General features: G+C 45.0%; 1 protein-coding gene across 1 annotated transcript in view; it reads left to right on the forward strand.

The window, feature by feature from the left end:
• Nucleotides 1-2,834: 2,834 nt before the first annotated feature.
• The window catches only part of TGFB1 (transforming growth factor beta 1), a 127,693-nt gene continuing 107,623 nt past the window's right edge, over nucleotides 2,835-22,904 (forward strand). The window contains exon 1 of the mRNA XM_085625280.1: nucleotides 2,835-4,329. Coding sequence (XP_085481406.1) covers nucleotides 3,999-4,329 — 331 coding nt within the window. The 5' untranslated portion in view covers nucleotides 2,835-3,998. The remainder of the gene's footprint in view (nucleotides 4,330-22,904) is intronic.

Below are 22,904 nucleotides of genomic sequence, written 5' to 3' on the forward strand. Positions count from 1 at the left end.
GTAAAATATAATAACCGGGAACAGGTTGTTACGGGAGCTGGGTCGTGCAAAAGACAGCCTGTGACATGTGTGCGTCAAGGAGGGATTATGCTTATGAGGGGGTGAACAGGAAGGAGGGAGACAGCGAAGAGGAGGGGGAAGTCGCGGAGCTAAGGAAGCGAAGTGTGCGTGACGAGAGTGGACGAAGAAGATGAAGACAAAAAAACATACTCTTTGCACGTATAGTGATTTTAAAGGTTCGTAAAATTGTAAACCTTGCAAAAAATGGCTACATCTGAGCACTGTGCAAACTCGCGTGTGGGAATGTTATAATACGCTCTGGTGAATATAGCAGGGCAGAGCATAAAGGAGAAGGAAGCCAGGCAGGGTAAGAAAGGAGGCGTGAAGATAGAGGAGAATAAGGGGAGAAGTTTTGGGGGAAAGAGGAGCAGTAGGGAAGAGTTATGGGAGAAAGAAGAGGGACATTAAAAAGTTAGAGGGAGGGTGGATTTAGGAGAGAGGTAAAACGATGAGAAAGAAGGCAGCGAGAGAGTAAGAGATTTGGGGAAATTTAGAAGAGAAATGGGGTTAAGGGAGGGAGAAGAGTTAAAGAGAGATAAGAGGGACTGAAAATAAAGGAAGGGAGAGGCGTGGACAGAAGAACGATGGAGAAACAACTGGAAAAAAGTGGGCAAAGAGAAGGAGAGTGGGAGGAAAGGGGTAGAATTGAGGGAAACAAGAGACAGGAAGGGGCAGAGTTGAGAAGGCAAATGGGGGGGGCAATAAAGAAGAGAAGAGAAATTTGTAAAGGCGAATGTACGAGAAGGTAGACGAGGAATAGGGCAAACAGAGAAGGCAAGGAGAGACAACGAGAGAATGGGGAGAGTGTAGGGGGACGAAGAGGGTGAGAGTTAAGAGCGTGTGGGAACAGAGACGTTTTAAGGCATGGGCAAAGTGGGCTCTGGCCCAGGGCCCCAGCCTTTCAGGGGGGCCCCTTGGAGCCAGGTCTGTGCTGCAGATTCTTGTCCGAATGACTTTGAATAATTCTTAAACATATTTTCTAAATACCGTTTTCCATTAAATTATTTTAATTGAGGGTGATGTGTGAGAGTGCATTACAGATATTTTGCTGAGAAAATGTTGTGTTTATGTTTCATGCAACATCCCTAAAAAGAAGTGTCTTTTAGACCAAAACAGGACCTCACATATGAGAAATGGGAGGGTGGCACACAGAGATTATTTGCAATAATATTAGTTAGCTGCTGCTGTGATACAATATTGAAAACACATAATTATATCTGAATATTAGATATAAACACAGTTAGAATTTCAACAAGTGTGTCTATGCACTGTCAGTCACATGTCCAAAGAGGGCATGAAATAGCTAAAAATGTATCATAAATTCGAAGCTGTTCCAAAGAGGGGCCCCAAAAATACCTCTGGCCCAGGGCCCCCAAAATCCTTAAGATGTCCCTGTGTGGGAACTGGTTGTAAAAAAGCGAGATTTGTATAAGAAATACAGCAGGCAGAGTAATTGGAGAAGACTAGGACAGGGAAGAAGAGAAAAGCAGAGGTTACACGTATACAAGAAACAAAACAGAGAGGAGAAACAGAAGACATGGGTCGAGAGATGGAGAATAGAAATATTTTATGCAGAGAAGATAGACATGGAGAAAAAATAGCAGAATAATACAAGGGAGGAAAAAAGGACGGGGTGAAGGGAAGGAAGTGGAAAGGAGAAGAAAAGGAGGAAGGAGCGTAGACATAGAGAAAGGAAGTATCGGAGTGAAAGGAGTGGTGCGGGGGTCAAAACGAAGCAGATGTCTAGAGAAAGAGAGAAGGAAGGGGGAGAGAATAGAGAAGCGGAGAACAGAGAGAAGAAGGAGACAAAGAAATCTGTGAGAAAAAACAGGAGAAAGATCAGAGAAATGAGAGACTGAAAAGAGGAGGCTAGGAGGTGAAAAGATGAGACAAGTCTGAGATTAGGATGGTAGGGCTAGAGAGGAGACAAAAGACAAGAAATGGGGTGGCGGTATTTGCAAGCCCCTTGTCACGTCACTTTTTCCTATATTAAAAGTGACGCACCGGCGGCACAAGGGGCTTGTAAATAAGCCCCAGGGTGCGAAGTAAGGGAGAGTTAAGTGACAATAAAATACGAGAGATGACAGTAGGAAGAAACAATAGACTATGTGACTATACAAGAGAATGGACTGAGAGACAAAAAGGAACAACATGGAGGCAAGAATGTAACTTAAGGCAAGGTACACGCGAAAAACGAATGACAGGTGGGAAAGGGTGAGGGACGATATTAAAGAACGGTTTAGAAAATAATAAACCCAAACTAAATAAAGAGAGAGAGAAAGGGAGATAAATAGAGAAAGGCTTACATTGGGAGAAGGTGAAAAGTTAAGGAAAGAGTGCTAAAACGAAAACGACTAGGTGATGTATAGATAGATAGATAGATAGATAGATAGATAGATAGATAGATAGATAGATAGATAGATAGATAGATAGATAGATAGATAGATAGATAGATAGATAGATGGATGGATGGATGGATGGATGGATGGATGGATGGATGGATGGATGGATGGATGGATGGATGGATGGATGGATGGATGGATGGATGGATGGATGGATGGATGGATGGATGGATGGATGGATGGATGGATGGATGGATCAGCAGAGAGTGAGCCCAAGGGCAGAGGGGTCCCCCTGCAGCAGCGCGCCTCCGCACTCACTGACAGTGCTGGAGTAGCTGGCCGGCTGCGGTGCGGTTTGCAGCGCTTCACACATTGCCCCCGCACTTCCTGGGTGGAGCTCGGCCCCGGAGCGGGGAGGAGGGGAGAGGCGAAGAATAACTTAAACTCTGCTGCCGAGTGTGTGCAGGCGGCAGTGGCGGGGTGCGTGTAGCAGCAGGCAGGACCGGCGCCTGGGGCTCTGCAAATTACAGCTTCTTGCACGACTCCTCCAGCGGGGGAAGGAGTCTGTATCCCGGGCCGCGGACGGCTGTCTCTCCACTCTCCAGCTGCAGAGACCCTCCAAAGGTCTGCCCAACTCCGCTGCGCTCCCCTTCTACAGACCCTCAACTTTACCAGACCCCGCCGGTGGAGTGCATAACGGAGCATGAACAGACCCGGAAATGCCCCCACCTGCCTCCCACGGACTCACGGAAACCGGCTGTGGCGCTGTTAGACAGCTCCATAGGCCTTTCAACGCGGTCTCCAGTAACTATTGACCGGGTCCGCTCGCGGCGCTGTTGACCAGACATACTCTGTTGCCTTAAGTGGGGCGCTGAAACTGACAGGAGATCGCTGACATACAGGAAGTCTCTAGGCGAGGGATATGTATAGGGGTCACACACACCTACTTTCTTGTTGACGTCCCAGCCCATGATGCCCTCCATGTGACGCCCCATGAGTAACCCGATAGAATTGATTCACTGTATATATTGTTTCTTGTCGGTCTTTTTAATTTGCTGCCCCAGAAGTGGAACAGATTTAGAGATTGCTCTGGCTGGCATTTTAGCCTCCTTGGGCTGAGGTGCTGTAGAGCTTGTTGGGTTGGGGACACTGTTACGCTTGGCTTTCGTGGACTTGGAATATTTGATCATCTTAGGCTTCCGTAGATGTAGCGGTTGAGTGTTTTGCACTTGATTAGTCAACCCGAGTGTGTTGGGACGGTTAGTTGTAGACGGTTGGACAGTTGTGTAGATTATACTTGGATAATCAGTCGTCTACCTTGTGCATGACGGGTTCGGTAGTCACAGACGTTGAGTGTCAGGAGCAGGCACGTGGTGGGTTTGGACACTTGTAGACAGACATTGGGCTTGGTCTTGACCTGTTAGTCATCCATGTTGTTGAGTGCGATGGGCTTAGGTTGTCACTCTTAGACACTGCACGTGCTTGGCTCTGGTCTTCATTCAGTGACATTGACCTAGCGGGCTCCGGCTGTGTCTGACTGACACCCCTCGTGCTGGGCTTCCACCAGACACCGACAGACGCCCCGCCGGAGCTGGCATGGCGGTCTCCCGGGCGCTGCTGCTGCTCCTGCTGCTGTTGCACTGCCTGTCGGTGGCTCTGGCGCTCTCCACCTGCCAGACCGTGGACATGGAGATGGTGAAACGGAAGCGCATCGAAGCCATCCGCGGCCAGATCCTCAGCAAGCTGAAGCTGGACAAGCCCCCCGAGGTGGAGGACGACGTCGCCCCGGTGCCCGAGGAAGTCATGGTGCTTTACAACAGCACCCTGGAACTTATCCAGGAGACGCAGACCCCACAAACCCACGAGACCCCGGAGGACGAGTACTTCGCCAAGGAGGTTCAGAAGTTCAACATGATCGAGGATAAAGGTGAGATCTCCTTTGTATTTAACTAGCCATTCATCCATATAGCACTAAGTGTTCCTAATAATGACATATGGGTAAATAGAGTCTAGATGTTGCATGATATGCCCAGGATCACACTGAGCGATCAAGTGGGATAACTAGGATTCAAATGCAAATCCTTCATTTCCACTGCCGATAATTTAGATACTATTCGTCCTTGATCCGTGCAATTAGACCTTGAGTTTTGTCATAGCGCCTAGGGGCAACTTGATTTTTCGGATAGCGTTAAACCAGTGCCTAGGCACTATCACGAACTTCCACTTGCTTCGGCACACGGTCCGTGTGCTGTAGTATCCCCCTACCTTCACACTTTATTTTTGGTGTGTGGGGAGGGGGCACTTTGCTCTTCTAGCGGGACACGCGCATTAAAAACCACATTGCTCCCGCCAACCCCTCCGGAGGAGTGACATGCCCTGCTTTGGAAACTAAAAATAAACACAGCGTTGTTTTTCCAGAGGTAGAAAACTCTTAAGTGGAGGGCACGACACGAGGCGGAAGGAGGCAAGATTTGAAGAGGGGCGAGTACAGAAACACACAGGTTGTGGTTTCCTCATCGAATGTCAACGAGCACGCGGCTGTTACTGCCGAAATGGGACACAAGTGCAAGGTATATGAATAAATTAAGTTTGTGTTAGAGAGACCGCGGGGCGGTGTGTTCATATATACAGATGAACCAGGCAGCGGTCTAGTTTACCAGGCTTCGTGAAAGTGCCAAATGCGATGAAAAAATAAAATTACAATGAAAACGTCATTTCCGGTGGGTTCGAACTGCGTGATTTGCCTCGGGTTCTGTGCTTGCAGTGTGGCCAGAGCTGCCCCCGCTGAGCGGTGCCGTCACCTCCCCAAAGTAATGATTGAGGCTGCTACCTGGCCGCCTCGGAGCGGTCACAGCCCTCTCATTTGTACCGAGGGTCTCCTACCACCGAGATGCTCCTTCAGCTTGAACTTTACACGGAAATTCATTGACCTGGCTGGTTATATTTCTTAGACACTCATCTGACTAGTAATGCAATCACAAAGTTGGAATGAGGCCTACGTGAATGCTCCGTGGGAGTGCAGTAACCAGTGCTTAATTTGTTTCAAAGATAATAAAATAAAAATAAGTGCAGTGTCCAAAGATTTCCCCAGCAGCCCTTATCTGGTGCTGCGGAATGCCAAATACTACGGTTATCTAGTTTTGATTCAAAACTCCTGCCTCTTCCATCAACCTACACACCCTACCTTAATCACCCTTGTACCCTCGTTTCATAACCGCTTTGTTTCTTTTTCATAGTTTTCAAAGCTTTTCTCTTTCTTCCTCTTCTGCCTTCTGCTCATTACTAAGGTCCCGATTACGAGTCTGGCGGTCCATGGACCGCCAGACTAGCAGGGGCGTGGCTTTTTCCCAAAAGCCCTATTAGGAGTCCGGCGGTCGGACTGCCACAGACCCATCGCAGCCGCCAGGGAACGAGGTTGCCTGGCGGTGTTGCAGCGGTGTAGAGGCATCCATATGCTTGTCGTGACCGCCGCAGTCCCGCCAAGCATATTAGTGATTCCCTGCCGGCGGGGCTGTGGTGGTCCAACCGCCCGACTCCTAATTGGGCATTGGGGAGACTGCCGCTCCCCCGCGCGTCTGGCGGTTCGTGTACCACCAGACTCATAATCGGAGCCTTAGTGTCAAAGCCTAATGATCGCAATATATTTTGATCCCTAATAACAAGTGCCCACCACTGGCAACCACCATCACAAACTAAGCTCCAAAACATCTGTTATTGGGGAGCAAGGGAACATGTAACCCCCTTAATCTGCCTAAAGCAGTAGAGGGATATTAGGCAAAATAATTACCACAAGCGTCCCTGGTTTTATTATGTTATTTGAACGTGCTGTTTAGCGCCCACAGTGCTCCTGTGAGTTTACACTGCAGCACTGTGTTCACCATCGGTTGTATCCCTAAGAGATTCAAACGGATTGCGGAGGAGGACAACGGCGGACACACTCACCGCACTTAACCTGTTGTGTTCCCTTAGTGTGATGATCAATAGTCCATTAATTTTGGTGTGCACAAGCTACTCCAGCACCTGCCGTTGTTTGGTGCCAACTGCAACGCAGAGAGATGCTGAGCCCAAGAACGGAGTGGTGCACCGCCTTATATATATATGAAGGAAGAAGTTTCAGTAAGAATCACAGTCTTTTGGAATGTGTCTTTAGACAGTCTTTTATTGTGAAAATCCAAATGTAGGAAATTGTCAGCCAACGTGTTTCGTTCATAACAATGAACTTCTTCAGGTCAAAAGTGTACGTGGCGTCTGAGTTGTGGTAAATATATAGCAGAGCAGCTGCGAGGGCCTCCTTGATAAGGGCTATTGTGCTGCAAGATCTGTGCGGATGAGTGAAGAGCAGCCGTTAGCTCTGGTAGATGGTGTCTAACAGATTGTAGCTTGAGGGGTTGGAGAATTATCTCTAATGGTAATTGAATGGGATGGATGGTTCCTATTGTATATAATCATTTCATACTTTAACTTCACTAAAATTCAATTGAGGCCTATTGGGTGTCCGGGCGCTTTTCAGTCGAACCAGGGGATCAAAACTATAGAAACGCACCATACCATCAGAATAAATAATGCCATCAGAAATGAAGCATAGCATGGTATAAGGAGCTTATTATATGAGTTTGTGACGGAACCCAAGAAGTTTAGCAAGCATGTGCTTGTCTAGAGATACTGCCTTGCGGTGTTGGGGTTCAGCCATCTGCTCACGAGGTCAAAGTCAGTTCCAAAACCACACGTTGGGGGAAGGGTAGCGTACTGATTCATAGTGATGTCTAGAACATGGCAAGTGGTCTGCTCCTCTTTGGAGACGGGGCGTGGTCCTGACATTGTTGCCTTAGGGGTTCGAAGTGCTCCACTAATGCTGCGCCTTCGTGGTCTCCATGAAGGTCGAAATCCCGGGCCACGCTCTCAGCGGTGGGTTTCGACTTTGAAGAAAGCTGTCTTCTGTGTTGCTTCTGCTGTCAAAGGTGCGCATTTGTCTAAAAAGAGTGCTAATGGAAAGGCACCGACTACTAAAGGCACTGCAGTGCCATCCAAATACGGATTGTGTGCTATAAAACATGATAGGTAAGTGATGAAGACTTTCCAGAGCCTGTCACCACATCATCAGTGGCGGGCTTGAAGAAGGCTTCTCTGCTGTACATTAGAGTTCATGGCGCATACACGGCTTCTTCTAGATAGTTATTATGTAGTTAAAAGTGACAGTAGACGAAGTTACAAATGGCTTCTTCCAGATGTGGTTACTGGCATATGTTTTTAGATCTAGTGTTAGCAAAACCATTTTGATTTTACTTCAATTTTATGTATAATTTACTTATGCGGGCTTTCAGCCAGCCCTCTTCATCCATTGGTCTGTTATTGCCTCAGTCACATGTTCCTTCTAATCGCTGTAGCATAGGGCAATGGGCCAGCCTCACTTCCGCCTTTGGCTAACTTGACTGTGAGCAACAGCATTTTATCCTTCCTCCAGGAGCACATCCGCACACAAAGTAGTTCCCTTCAGTGCCAGTAAGGACTTTTTGAGGCTACAAACATATTTGTGCTTTAAGACAATATTTTTTTAGACTAACGAAGACACAACAATGATGTTCTTCAAAAAAAAAAATAGCAAAAGAAAACAAGCATTGACAAAGCCAAAGGGCTGGCAGCTAACACCAGACCTTTTTGCATTGCATATGCTTGTTTTATCGTGTAACGAACTGCCATGTGGAGGATTTGAATTAATTCCAGTTGCATACCAGGATTATTTAGTGATGCCTGGTGGTATCTGTTGGCTCCTGTTGAAGCTCTGTAACCCATACGAGCCGGGTTTGTGTTTTCATTTCTATGTTGTACACATATAAAGTCCTGACCCCATATACCATAACGTGGTCCAGTAGAAGCCATGTGCAACAGGTTAGTTTGAATTCCCAGGAGGGCATGCACCACGTGACATAAAGTGCATTAAATAGCTACTCATACAATATTAGCCTCGAACTGAAGCGCCCCTTCTTGCAGGTTTCGCTTTCAGACTGCGTGTCGTGAACACCGTCCTCTTGTTAGGCCTGAAGTGACATGATTACCTTTGCTTTCTTATTACCGTCATGTTTGTGACATGCTTATTATGGAGCGCGCATTGTCGCTTGGTGCGTCACCATCCGCACCGACCTTGAACGCATGCGCGCTTTTCAACACCGAAAGCGCCCCGCAGACGTATAATGTGAAGGCGGGCGCTGGGTGGGGTTCCGGGGAACAGCCGAACCCAGTCCCGGGGACCAGGACATTATAATTTATGGAGCGTGCAGGGACGCAGCTTGGGTGTGCCGCTTATACGAACACTCGAGGTGAAGCATGACAGCGCGCCTGTTCTGACTTGTAATAACAATTTGGTTGTAAGCCAAAGTGCTGTGAGGGTGCTTTTTATTCACGTACTTTTTCCAAACACAGAAAATCATTAAAATCTGTAGTTGTTTTAGGAGAGTGGGAGGCTGTGAGTTTTTCTAGGAATCCGTCGAACCCCCAGCCCTGGGGCTTTGCGCTGACGCGTTATCACCAAATGGGAAAACATTATCAAGCTCTCCCCACCAGGAGGTGCTAGCCGATGGACAGATAACTGGTTAGGCGAGCCCTTAAGACTCGAGCCAGGGGCCTGGCTTCAGCTCAGCTCGTGGTCTAATTGGACCCTCGAGCCCCAAAGCAGCCAAGCTATCACGTGTCTTCAGCCTGCCACTCACGCCGTAACGTCCTGAGTGAAACGCAGACGTGAACCTTTGATGTGAAACAGGAGAATAAGGCATCCATCAGGTGCCTAAACAGAAACTGTACAATGTGAAACCACAAAAACCGGTCTCAGTCCCGTCTTCCCTGCTTGAGCAAGTTGTGTGGTCGTAGGTTAATGTTTTAATTCATAGAGGCTCCTTTTTCTGCATCATAAAAATATCTCTTGTGTTTGATTTAATAGACTACAATGTTGCTCCAGTTGTAATAAGAATCAAGGCCACGTGCAGGAAGCATATGGCAACAGACAGGCACAGCACAGCGCTCTGCTGCATTTTGGCACTATAGAAATAGTATATGCCAAAAGAGCAATTGATGGAATTCTGAACAATGTCAAACATTCATGCCCAGTACAGAGATCTGCGCTTAAATCCATCGTTTTTTTTGGCTCCCCATACCATTCCAGTTTGTTCCCGGCCATCTGCAAATCAGTCTTGACCCTGCTCCCCATGGGAACAGTCCAGGCCGAACTGCCAGGCCACATTCTCCCTGGACCGAAAACAAGCATCCTGGGACCAGTTTTGAAGGTATCAACCCTCATCAACCAGGCTAGCTTGATTCCAGTGGCACGGAGAGCATAGGGACCCACGTCTGGGCATACCCGTCCAACTCCGGGTGACAAATACAAAAAGAACAATTGATGGCTGGAATGCTGAACAATGTCAAACATTTACCCCAGTACAGAGATCTGGGCCTAAATCCATCGGTTTTTTTTGCTCACCATGCCTGATTTGCATATGACTGGGTCTGGGGTGGCATGGTGAGCAACAGTCCATAATTTGTGTCCGCATTCGGTCCATCATTTGTGTGTCTTTTGCTTTTTCACCCTAAGTACGCCGGGTATGCCCAGAGATGTGGGTCCCGGGCTCACTAGGCTACTGGATTAAAGCTAGCCTGGCTGATAAGGGGTGATACCCCAAAACCAGTCCCAGGATGTTTGTTTCTGGTCAGGGAAGATTGTCCGTTCGGGTTGGACTGTTCCCCTGAGGAGCAGGGTCAAGACTGATTTGCATATGGCTCGGTCTAAACTGGGGTGGCCTTGTGAGCAAAAGAAGATGGATTTGACCCACATCTCTTGACTGGAGGTAAATGTTTAATTTGTTCCATAATCCATCCAACATTCCTGTGTCTTTTGATAGGAATACCATAGACATAAATACATACTAGCCTTTTAGTTCACTGATGTCATTGTTGTCAGGTGGGGGCATGAATGTTTCTAACTACGCTGACTAAAAAATAACACTTTAAAAAATGTTTATCAATGCAGTGAGATAATCTGATATACTAAGGTGAAATGCTCCAGCATATTAACGAAATACTCTTTTTCGAATTTTTGAAAAGGTTTTATTGTAGTTTTTCATAATGTTTGTGGCACGATATACATAGCAAACATTTTCAGGACTCAACTTGTACACGAGCTCTTAGAGCAAAGCCAGACCCTCGGCTCTTTCTTCGCTCTACTTGTTAAAATGCTGGCTCACCCATGCCCATGGATGTCCATTAAGTAGCTGTGAATTATGGTCATATAAGCCATCAAGTGTTTTAGGTTACACATAAACTGATTAAGTCATTTGTAAATATCCTGTATTCAATGTTGGAACTGAGAAAAAATATTTTTGCATCCCATAATTTGTGCGTGAGGGTGTGGCGTCAGAAAGAAGGCGGAGTCACAAGAGACAGTCATAAAAAGAGGAGACTTACCATTAATTTACACATTTAATTTTTCAAAATTATTCCTCTACGACATTGCAACACATCAAATGTGAATGTAAGTCTGTTTTGGCTTACTTGGTTGGGCACAAATGGGCAACATTTTAAAATATTTTATGGGGTTAAGGCACCTGCTGCAGAGATCTTTGGATGCCCAGCAATTTTCAGGCGATAATATTAACGGTAAGATACCCCTCACGGTTTAAAAGCTACAATAGTTCCAGTATAGCACCGTGAGCTATGAACCAGTATTAAAGAGATGCAGGCAAACTTCAAGGCAAAGGTTTAAATAAAATGTTTAATCCTTCCATTATTCTAATGTTGCTAAAAAAGGGTTGCTTGGGATTTTAATAAAATCTTATTTGTACAGATAACCCCAACCATCACGTTAACGTTTTAAATCCTGACTTTGGGTTTCTCGAGACCAAGCACTGTTAAAGTATAAAGTCTACCAGTATGTGACTCCTACCCTGTGTAACTCCTATTGTATTATGTAAATATCCTGTGCATTACTTTACACGCTTATATGAATGATTGTCTCTGTATGATATGTGTGTGAGATACAAATCACGTTGATACCTGCAGTGGAAGGAGTAGAGCTATAAAAGAAATGATATAAAAATAATTAGTGGGTGCTATGCAAATCGATATTTGTATAATCTTTCATACGATACATGTAACATTCTTACAGAACATGCATATCTGTAAAAGGGTTGAACAATGTCAAAAACCTTCCTCTAAGTCATTCTTCCTCTTAAGTACTTGAGAAGTGATAACAAGCGGAGTGGCTGTGTTACCCTCCATTGCATTTGCAACTAGGTGAGAGGCTGCAGGAAGCACCCAGGCAGAATAATACTTTAACAAAAAGAGGGCTGATGGTCCTTTATGTGAGGCCTTTGTGTTGGGACCTGCTTGAAGATAAAATAAGAAACCCCTCTCACAAATTCAGCATATTTCACTGGGGCCAGCCAGGATCTTGAGTCTGGCTCAGTAATAGCTGCTGGATCTGGGATTGAACTGGATCTCTCTGATTTCCTGCTGGCTCCTGTATTTAGTCAGGTTTTAAGATTTGGAAGTCAGATTTTGCTGCTAAATACATATTTATTAGTACATACACTTTACTGACATTGCTACTTGCAATTTTTATCTATATCAAGACAAAACTCATAATTTGATAGTGATTTAGTAGATGCCACCAGAACCCCGGATAATGCAAAGAGAACAGATGATGGACAGAATGCTGAGCAAATCAAACATTCACCCCAGTCACAGATCTGGGTTGAATCCATTGTTTTTTGCACACCATGCCATTCCAGTTTAGACCCAGCCATATGCAAATCATTCTCAATCCTGCTCCCCATGGGAACAGTCTAACCCGAACTGCCAGGTCAGGTCCTCCCTGGACCAGAAACGTGCATCCTGGGACCGGTTTCGGGGAATCATCCCTCATCAGCCAGGCTAGCTTGAATCTGGTGGCGTAGCGAGCACAGGAACCACACCTGGGCAAACCCTTTCCACTTAGGGTGACAAATACAAAAAGAACAGATTATGAGCGGAATGCTGAACAAAACAAACATTCATCTCACAGTCACAGACCTGGGTTGAATGTGTTGGTGCGTCTTTTGCCAGAACCCAAGTTGGCATTATGGGACCATACTAACCAGTTGTGTATATTTTATATGACATGATGGTATTTGTTTTTTTTTTTAATAGATCAGCGATGGATAAGGATTAATGTACAGTCATGGCATAAAGATGTAAATTATAAATTTTAAAGACGTTTTGAAATAAATACCTGTAATTGTGAGATACAAGTTGTACTTTCAACTCTTGGGCCCAGGCTGGCACAGAGCCTAAGGAGTCAATCATGACAGTTCTGTCGAGTTGAGATAGTTTTGTGTGGCGCCCCCTCTGCATTAATATTTCTCAGATCTATATTGTACAGTGATGCAGCGCTCACTATGCACTGAGCTGTTTCCTGGAGCTTGAATAATGGTACTCTTACCCACAGTGCTTTAAGTGGGATAAAAAAACATGGGTGTGGGGGACTCTAAAAGAGGCATGGTCCTTTCAGTGGGGCGTGGCCTGTTTAATTAAGGGCGTGGCTTAAAATGTAAATTAAAGACCTGTGCTTTACACAGTGTGCCACTTGAGGAGTTAATGGGTTCCTTTGCGAGTTTCCTGGTTTTGCATCAAGATGACTAACACAACAATGGATGTACTCCTAAAACAAGCCAGATCTATTGGCTCTGACAATTCTTGTTAGCAGCATTAAATAAGTGAACAACAACAATATTTTGTTGTGAATAATTAGAACTGCAAATGTTTCCATTCTCAAAATATGAAACTGTGAATTAAAACATTTCCAAGGTCTGTGAAAGGGATAGTGGTCTTAGGAGTTCCCCAAACCCTCCTATTGTCTACTTCACATTACTTTACTCTGCTCAGTGCTTAATTTGTAAAAAATGAAGTACCAGGGCCCTTCTCGGAAGGTCACTGCAGGCTGCACCACCCATACCCTGACCAGCACTGCCAAAGGCAGGTGCAACATAACACCTAACCATCGCACTCCTACAAGTGTGACAATTCAGACTATTTCAGGCCACACAAAGCTATAATAAAGGCATGAGAAGCTAGTATTATTCATTTTCAATGTATGTTGATTTAATAAACATGATTGTTGTGCTCAGCTCAAAATGTTAAAAAAGGCAGCGTCACCATGTGGTGGGGTCTCACTAGAGCTGGTGCTGACAATTAAGTGCTGGTGCTGAGCACCGGAAACCACTGGCACAAATTAAGGACTGACTCTGGTAGATGTTTGAAAATATTTACGCTGCACAGCTTTTTTGAACTTCCTCCCGCTTCATCTCTCACATGCGGCCTCTTTCCTCTTTAGCACTGTCTATTTAATCTTACCTTCTTGGTGTAGCTCAGGGCTTGAAGTGGGATGAAAAAAGTGAGGGGTCCTCAAATGGGGCATGGCCTGTTTAATTAAGGGGTTGGCTTAAACATGTAAACTGAAATTCCCGCAGTGCCACCCTACCAACACATTTGCATAGAATCACAACTGCAACTGGCATAGGTGACGCTTTGCAGAGAAGCCAAGGATTATACCTACATGTATTCTGAACACATTTTTGACCCACTGACAGGCACTGAGTTCAGCCACAATTCGGTTGTGGCCGTTATAAACACCTAGATACGACTCATTTTAAAGTATGCACTATTCAAGAGTAATATGCTGCCTGAAAAGAAATACTGTAAAACAACATCCTGGAAAAGCAAACGCTCTTAAGGAATGCAAGCTCAAATAAAGCATGTACAATATAAACAGGAATGACATGGTTTACCTTGAACATTTCTTACACTTAGCATTCAGAAATCGATCAGTGTTTTTGCCTGTAAAGTTAAGGGCATGAATACAGGGCCCTAAAAGGACCCATTTCAATGTCCTATTTGAATTACTACTGTGTCTGAGACCCGTAGGGACCCGGCTCAATTAAAGCCCTGGTGTAGCTCTTTTTATGTCCTCTTCTTTACCCTCTCACCTGCAAGGACTGTATTTTCTTTTTCTTCAGTACTGTCAATATTTTGAAGTTGTGTACATATTTCCCACACTTTCTCTTAGAAACATCGAATGGCGCATATGTCACCTTCACGCTGTGCGCTCTGCAGAGAGGCCAAGGACTGGATGAGCATGTCGTTTGAATACCTTTATGATGCACTGACAAGCACAGTGAGAAGTTCGCACTGCTTTCAGCCACCGCTCCAGACCTCTCAATCATGCCCCGTCATAAATACCAACCCTCAATCTTAACTTGCCCAGACCCCTGGAAGCAATTCTATTCACTGTATCTGCTAATCAAGTGTCATATGTACCATGAAAAAACGACAGAATCACAACATCTGTAAAAAGCAAATACTCTTAGGGAATGCAAGATTAAATAAAACGTGAAATGTAAATAAGGGATTTTTCACTGGTATGGATTACCATAATGGTTTTTTACATTCATTGTTGCGAAATCAGAGTTTTTGCCTGTAAAAGGTAAGGACATGAACACAAGGCCCATTAGGGACCCATTTCAAAGTCTTTTGTAAGTCTTGCCTAATGAGACATATTGTTAGTTTACAGTGGGCTTAGAGCGCGCCCATTGCTTACCATTGATTGGTTGACTTTATTGTCACTCTGATTTATTTACTTCCATGGGCTTTACGTCCCCTATGTTTGCCCTCCCACGGAGCATGGACCTATTACAGTGTCCTTCACCCGTTCCCTTTTCAGGCGGTGAGGTGAAGTGCTCAATCCACTAATTTGATACATCTTTCTCATACTAACCTTGTATGACAGCTCTTTGGGTTAACACTCCGGCTGCTGAGATATGTGAGCAGCCTGCTGCTCACAAGTGTCAACCCTGTAGGACAGCTCAGTGGTTTCAACTACCCTTGTAGAGATCCTGGTGGTCACAGGTTTGAATCCCAGAGGATGAATGTGTCCTCTTCGGAGATCTGTTTGTCTCATCTCAAGGTGACATCATCAGTAAGAAAGCCCAGTGGATTTCGCCCTCTCTGTGGATCGAATGAATGATATTTAAAAGGAGGTGCTTTGCCTTCATTCCGGAAGCAAGTTTACTCTTTTCAATTATGCGAGACATTTTTCGTAGTTTATTCTTAACTTCACCTCCTCCTCCAAAATGGTTTTAGCGGCAGCAGCGACCTTCTCCGAAAATGACATCGAAAATAGAACTCTCTCACCACCGCCATGACCTGCTGTTCTAATGCCATGTGGCCCACGCCTTCCATAAGTGAACAAAGTTTGTGTTTTTACTTCAACAGCATCCGTGAGTTATTCATCCAACAGCGGGGGAGGTTTTCTTCTCCAACCAGGCTCTTTCAGACCTCTAGAACTGCTTATTTTCTATTTTGGAATGTTCTTTTTAGATTCTAGGGAGAAAAAAAGAGGGGTTATCACCCAGGGGTGTAGTGTGGTCAGTAAAATGGAGGGACGGGGGGTTTGAGGTTCAAATCTTCCTACAATCAGGCATGCATATACAAACAGGTGCATGAGAGGGGCCTACAGGGCAGTGCAAAGGGAGAGGCGTGCGGATTGGTAGGTGAAAAAGAGAGAGAAAACAATATTTTGTTATATAACCAATATTTTTGAGATCTTTCAAAACAGAGAGTGAGAAAGTGTGATTGCGTTTTTGTCAGTGTGTATGTACAAACTCGGCTGAAATCCGCCTGATATCTCACAATACCTGACTGAAAGCACCTGTACCCAACTATGTATCAGATAATACATTTATTAGGGGGTGGTGAGACACCCCCACCTGAAGCTGCGCCCCTGGTAACGTCTAGGTGTGGTGCAGAGTTTAGCGTATTGTGCACCTGTCACAGGTTCCAAACCAGTGAGACAACTCCATGGGTCAATGCACCCACTGACGAGACTCGTGTACCACGCTGTGCCCAGGTTCTGAGATGGCAAAAACGAGTGTCCTGTGGCTGTGTAATAGCAATGTTTGCTATTAAAGAGCTTAGTCACCCAACCTTGTAAGCGCTATATCAAAGGAAGTTATTAGTGTTGTGTGCAATTAAAATTTTCCTGCTGAGTGCATGACAGAACTTTTCTACTTCAAAATGTACAACATTCGTATACATCCCCACTGGGTGAAAGTTTCCTTCTAAAAAGTTTTTGCACAGCATTTTCGTGCAAATCGTTTTAGGGAAAATTCTCTCACAAAATAGGGTTTTCATCTGTTTTTTAACTTTGGCAGCTTTTAAAGTTAATTCAGCTTACGAAAACAGAGTGTGTGAAGCTTAAAAACATTTTCTATTTTAAACAAGGCTCAAGTCCTAAAAAAAAGATGTGGGGGCTCACCAGGTTAGGCAGAATGGGTGCCACATCACCGTGCATGACATCACAGGAAGAGACATCACTGTGTGTGACATAAAAAACAGGAAGCAACATGACTGTGCGTGACATCGCATGAGGCATCACAGGAAGTGGCATCACAACCCATGACCTCACATGAAGTGACATCAGATCTTAAGACCTCACATATGTTTAGCAGGTCTATCATGGTTACATTTGAGCGCATTACAATATTTAACAAATGAGATTTTGCATTGGGGTTGTGCCAAAATATTGACACAACCCTGACACAAAATCCGGGCCTCAACTTATACATTTATGTTTTTTTAAACCCTGCCACAAACAAATTGTCATCAAGGTGAAAGGCGGCTGTAAATCTGTTATGCTTAATTGGTTGCAATGTCTGTATTTTAAAATATCTAATGAGGTGAAGGCACCTGCTGCAGAGATCTTTGTGTGCCAGCTAAATATCAGGAAATAATAACAGTGGTAAGATAACTCTGGAAGATAATGTATTTACTAGAGAGATCTGTGTTGAGCCTAGTCCTAATTTTGAATCAAAGTAGTATAGAGGGTTAATATGTCTCCTGCAAAGCACTTTATGTAACACGCAGATGACAGATTTTTATTTAATGTAAATGGGTAAGTGTGTTACTGCATTTTAGACAGAGATCCTTTTGTAACTTGCAGTTCATAAATGGTAATCCTTCTGATGTAGCACAGTGAAGTATGAAGGACTTGTGACTCCTACACCTTGTAATCCTCACTGTCTTATGTAACACATTTTATATATTGATTTACACACATATGATGTCCTGTCAGTGTATAATCTGTGCTTGTGATGTAAAGTGCTCTGGCACCCTGCATTGAGATGAGTAGTGCTAAAGAGCTATAAAAGAAATTAAAAAAAATACTGGTATTCAAATTATTAGTGCAAATACTGGGGCGACCAACACATCTGACATTCTTACAGTGCATGCATAACTCTTAAATACAGAGACTGAACAAGTCAAAAGCATTTCTCTCATAAGTATCTGTGACGTGATAAGATGTGCGCCTTTGTTTCCCCTCCATTGCATCGAGATGTGAGGCTCCCGATACCTCCCAGCCAGGATATTCCAACCAAAAGAGGGCCAGTGGCCCCTTAACTCCAGCTTTTGTTGTGGGTGATGTTGGAATCTGATAAGTGGGGAACGTTGCTGCTCGGAACAAAAGCAATCAACGTTCAGGCACTGCTGGAAGTTTTGCAGTGGTACAAAAATGGGTGGTGATGGACGGAGCATCAGAACCAATCAAACACTCACACCCAGTCAACTGATCTAGGTTTGATCCATCACCGTTCTTTAGCCCACTCTGCCACCCCAGTTCAGACATGGCCATATGCAAATCAGTCTGACCCTGTGCCTCATGGGAACAGTCCAGCCCGAACTGCCAAGCCATGCTTTCCCTGGACTGGAAACAAGCTTCCTAAGACCGGTCTCTGGCATTTCAGCCGTCTTCAGCCAGGCTTGCTTGAATCCAGTGGCAAAGTGAGCAAGGGACTCACGTCTGAGCATACCCTGCCAACTTATGGCGAACAAAGCGGTACAAAAGGGGGTGGTGATGGACGGAGCATCAGAACCAATCAAACACTCACACCCAGTCAACAGATCTGGGTTTGATCCATCACCGTTCTTTAGCCCACTCTGCCACCCCACTTCAGACATGGCCATATGCAAATCAGTCTGACCCTGTGCCTCATGGGAACAGTCCAGCCCGAACTGCCAAGCCATGCTTTCCCTGGACTGGAAACAAGCTTCCTTGGACCGGTTTCTGGCAGTTCAGCCATCTTCAGCCAGGCTTGCTTGAATCCAGTGGCAAAGTGAGCAAGGGACTCACGTCTGAGCATACCGCTGCTGGAAGTTTTCCAGTGTCAGAAGATTACACCGGGACCAGTTTAGCTAATTTTAGAACACTTTTGTAATCTGATGCACTCTTGTGGCCAAGTGTGGCATTGTCCTAAGGCAGCTGCCTACAGCGACCTTAGTTTATTTAGCATGAGCCCTCAACCTTGCTGCAAAGCAGATTGAGTGAGAATCGCATTCTATAATAGCAGCCATAAAACCTTTGAAAAGGGAACTTCAGCAGCACAATTGCAGACATACATTCACATGTTATGTTTTACCTAGGTGGCACTTTGCATTCTCCTCACTGACTTAGACTTTTCCTGATCCCCATATCAATTCTGTGCCTACCCAAAATGGACAAAAGTTCACCTGCTCTCCTTCAAAAAGACAGGTTAATCCCTAAATCACACCAAACCGAAAAGAGATATTATGAAACTGAGAGGTGCATTTTAGAAGAGAGAGGTATAAAAAGTTAGGTGTTTTCTCTAATTTGATAGTGTTTCCTTCACCCCAATGTTCAAACCTGGGTCATGTGCAATAAGAGAGGGCGGAGCAAAGAGGAAAGTGAAGTAAGCGAGTGACACTGATACATTTAAGTTTGTCCCTGTCTTAAATCTCTTTTAAGCCTGGAAACCTTGGCCCAGCTTACTACTGTTTTTCTCTGACTTGAGGCCATCATAACACTTTCTTAGGCAAAAAGAAAATAGTCTCTGTACTATCTTAAATCAGGAAGGACAGTCCTAAGACTATTTCTCAGTTTTAACTTTCTTATGCTAGAAACACACTTTCTTAAACCAGGCCTGGTTTTAATGGGCCTCCCAGCATGTTCCCTTCATGTAGAGTGCCTCATGCCTTATTTTCAAGTACAATATTATGATAATGCACTGCAAGGAATTTTTAGGTCTCGCCTGACCCAGCGCATACGCTGTTCTGGCGAGACATTTTGTGAGGGCTCCAAAAAGTGCTACCAGGCCAGCCTAGAGCTACAGTGCATGTGCGCGGGCATGCGCGTCACGCTTTACCGCGATTACTTTCACTCTCGCGGCTGCACGATCGCTTTGATGTTCTCCGTGAGGCTTCAATAGATTGCAGCAGTTAAAACAAGCATTGGCATAGCCAATAGGTCTCACTTTTGGGACCTTATAAGTGTTTAGTTATGCAACTGTTGCATGGCTAAACACTTATAAGGTCCCAAAGGCGAGACCTATTGTCTCGCCTTTGTTTTATGTGTACATTACCAGTGGATTGATGACCTAACGGCTCAGAGAGTGCTAGTTTGCACCAGGATACTGCTTTGCCTCATTTTACATTTGCAAATACGTGACACATGGTGTTGGAAGAAGACTGTGGATCAGATTGCATCGTTATGTCCTGGTTATCAGCCCCTGGTCTTTTTTCCCTCTCAGGACCCAACCCCTCTATTAAACTTCAGCTGGATTATCATGAATGCATCAACAAGGGGGTAAAGGCGATGGTGTGATTCACACAACTCATAATTCTGATCCCTGTGCAAACAAATCTGGGCCTGCGATGCTAGCCCTGCAGAGGTCTACCTTCATTTGGTGGTGCCATTTGCGCTTCCGCGTGGAAGGAGAAAGAGAGCCCAGCTAGAGAAGCGAACGGTCTTGAAAAGACACCCAGGTGAAACGCATGAGAGCTCTTCACCCATTTATATAGTTTCAGACATCTTGTGGGTTCTCTGTTTCTGGTGCACCCGAAACACTGCTATAACTTACAGCCGGGTGTCAGCTTGTGTTAGAAGTAATGTCTGTTGATCATGTCTCCTCAGGTTTTCCTGCCGCACCTTCTCCCCGACATGGCCATGGGGCATAGGGATTGTTTTGGCAGCAAGAGATGAGCTGCTGCAGTTTTAAATTATTATTATAATTTTTTTCACCTTGGAACATGTATATCGCCATGTTCAGCAGCTTCCAGATTCTCTGTTAAGTTTTCTAATCATTTTCTTTGTGGCTTTTGGATTAGCAGAAGGTGTACAGGGCAATTGCTTTTTTCTGTCCCCATTAGACACAACGCGCAGTTGAACAGACTGAACGAATAGGATAAAAAAAAAAATACAATGCAAAATAATAGTTGATGAAGGGCATAGGTACTGATAAAAAATGAAGAGCTCCAACCTCATTGAATGTGCGTAGGAGGTATAATCCCACAATAGTGCATACGTAAAGTACGTCAATAATTTTACTTTCATTACATTGACCAAATCACTACATTGCAAGGTAAGTATAGACGAGGGTAAGAATAGTAATCATGTACTTACCTCACAAGATAAGTATAGGTGGAGTTAAGAACAGTAATTATGTACTTACCTTGAGAAGTCGTGGTAGGCGGTGCAGCGAATGGGATATTATTGTTGGACGTGGTTATCAACTTCAATATACTTCATTCATTTACTACGTAGCTGTCCCATTCACAGTATGCTTCGCCCCACAACAGCATACAGCATGGCCAATGTTTCAGCCATTGGCTGTATTGCACTTTGAGTGACAGCCTTTTACCTGATCAGATGCGTACATCCAACTAAATCAATTTTGAACTTCGGTGCCAGGAACTGTAGTCCAAGCTGGTGTGCCAAGTCCTGAGATTGTTTATTTTATTTTTCTTTAAAAGGATATGCTTGGCACCTATAGATAGCGACAATGTTAGCTTTTTATTTTTAAATTTGTATTGCGTGTGCTTGCAAAAAAAATGAAAGGCAGCCGTGTCCAGGCCTATCGACATTGCCAATGCTTGGTCATATTGTGGTCTTCAATGTAATGTACGAATTTGTGGTCACCACTCCCAAATTCTGATCAGTGCTTTAAATGGAAATACAGAAGTGCTGGTACTCTCTATTCGGAGTACATATTTACTCGTGAGAAGAGTGATACTCTCCCATTAAATGTATTACAGCAGAGCTGAAAAGCGCAGGTGCTCTCCATATTACATGAAAGAAGTGCAGGTACTCAGTCCTAGATAACACCTGCCCATTTTAACCCCTTCCATGCTCATGACGGAACGGTTCCGTCATGAGCCACGGTTGAGCTGTGCTCATGACGGAACCGTTCCGTCATGGCCCCGCCCGCGCTCGAACCCTTCAGCACCGCGGCGGAATTCGCCCAGCGCTGAAGGGGTTAAGCACTGATCCTGATTCATAGAATCTGGCTTTTCAGATAATTCTGAATGCAAATACCACCTACTAGTGTGGAAAAAAATTATAAACTTGGTTGAATTATCCCACTAGTGTGGGCAGGTATGGGGGAAATGTCTCCCATCGGGAATGTTGTTAAACCCCACTAAGGCCTAACTTGGACAGTATTCACTGTGGGTTTGCAAACCTTATTGACACACACAGATTTAGAGCTGCATGAAGTTAAAGTGAGTGTGCAAGCATGCAAATAGGGCGATGGTGAAAAAGGGCCTCAAACACCCCAATATTTTTAGGGGTCTACAATTTTTTCCACATAGAAAAATATTTCACGTGTCTAAAAAAAAAAAAAGTTAAATGGCATATACAATAAGGCCTTCATTAGGATGTTGGGCGGACTGCCACCGAGAGGCCATCGGCGGCGGCCCAACTGCCGTCCAGAGAATCAGTCTGACCACCGGATTTAGTTACCGACAGGCGATGGAAAGACCGTCGCTTCCGACAGGCTTAAGGAGCCTGTCGGGCGGTGCTTGTACAGTAATCCCTACAATGAAGACAGTGCCTGTGCAGGCACCTCCGCAGGGATTAGGATGTCCATTTTCCACAGTCTTTTCATGGCGGTTCCACCACCATAGAAAGGCTGTCAGAAAGGGACTTTGGGGGCCACTAGCAGGGCCCACACCTCGTGGGCCTCCACTATATGGCCAGGGGGGCATATGTGTTGCTCCCCAAACGTCCATGCACTGTGTGCCAGGCACCACATGGTGCATGGCACACAGGGCATGAGTGTTTAAAAACATGCCTTTTACTACTGCGGCTTGTGATGTGGCCTTTTTCTAGGCCACAGCTCAAGCCGCAATAGTAAAAGCTATGTTTCCGCCCATCTACATGGTCAGGATTAGTAAGTGATACGCCTGACGTTCCCTTTGGTGACGCAGGTACAGTCCATATATGGCTCTTGTACTGGTCATTCCACCCTGGTTTCAGGGGCCATTAAGGACGTGGCAGGAACCGCAAGAAACATGGCTGTCTGAGCTCTGTTTACTTTCTGTCCTTTCTGCTCAGTGTCCACCTCACCCCTCTTGGTACTCTACAGACGTGCAAGGCTTTTCGGGGCCTAATGTTGGAACAAGTGGTCAACCACA

The sequence above is a fragment of the Triturus cristatus genome, chromosome 9 (genome assembly GCF_964204655.1).
Source record: "Triturus cristatus chromosome 9, aTriCri1.1, whole genome shotgun sequence".
NCBI lineage: Eukaryota > Metazoa > Chordata > Amphibia > Caudata > Salamandridae > Triturus > Triturus cristatus.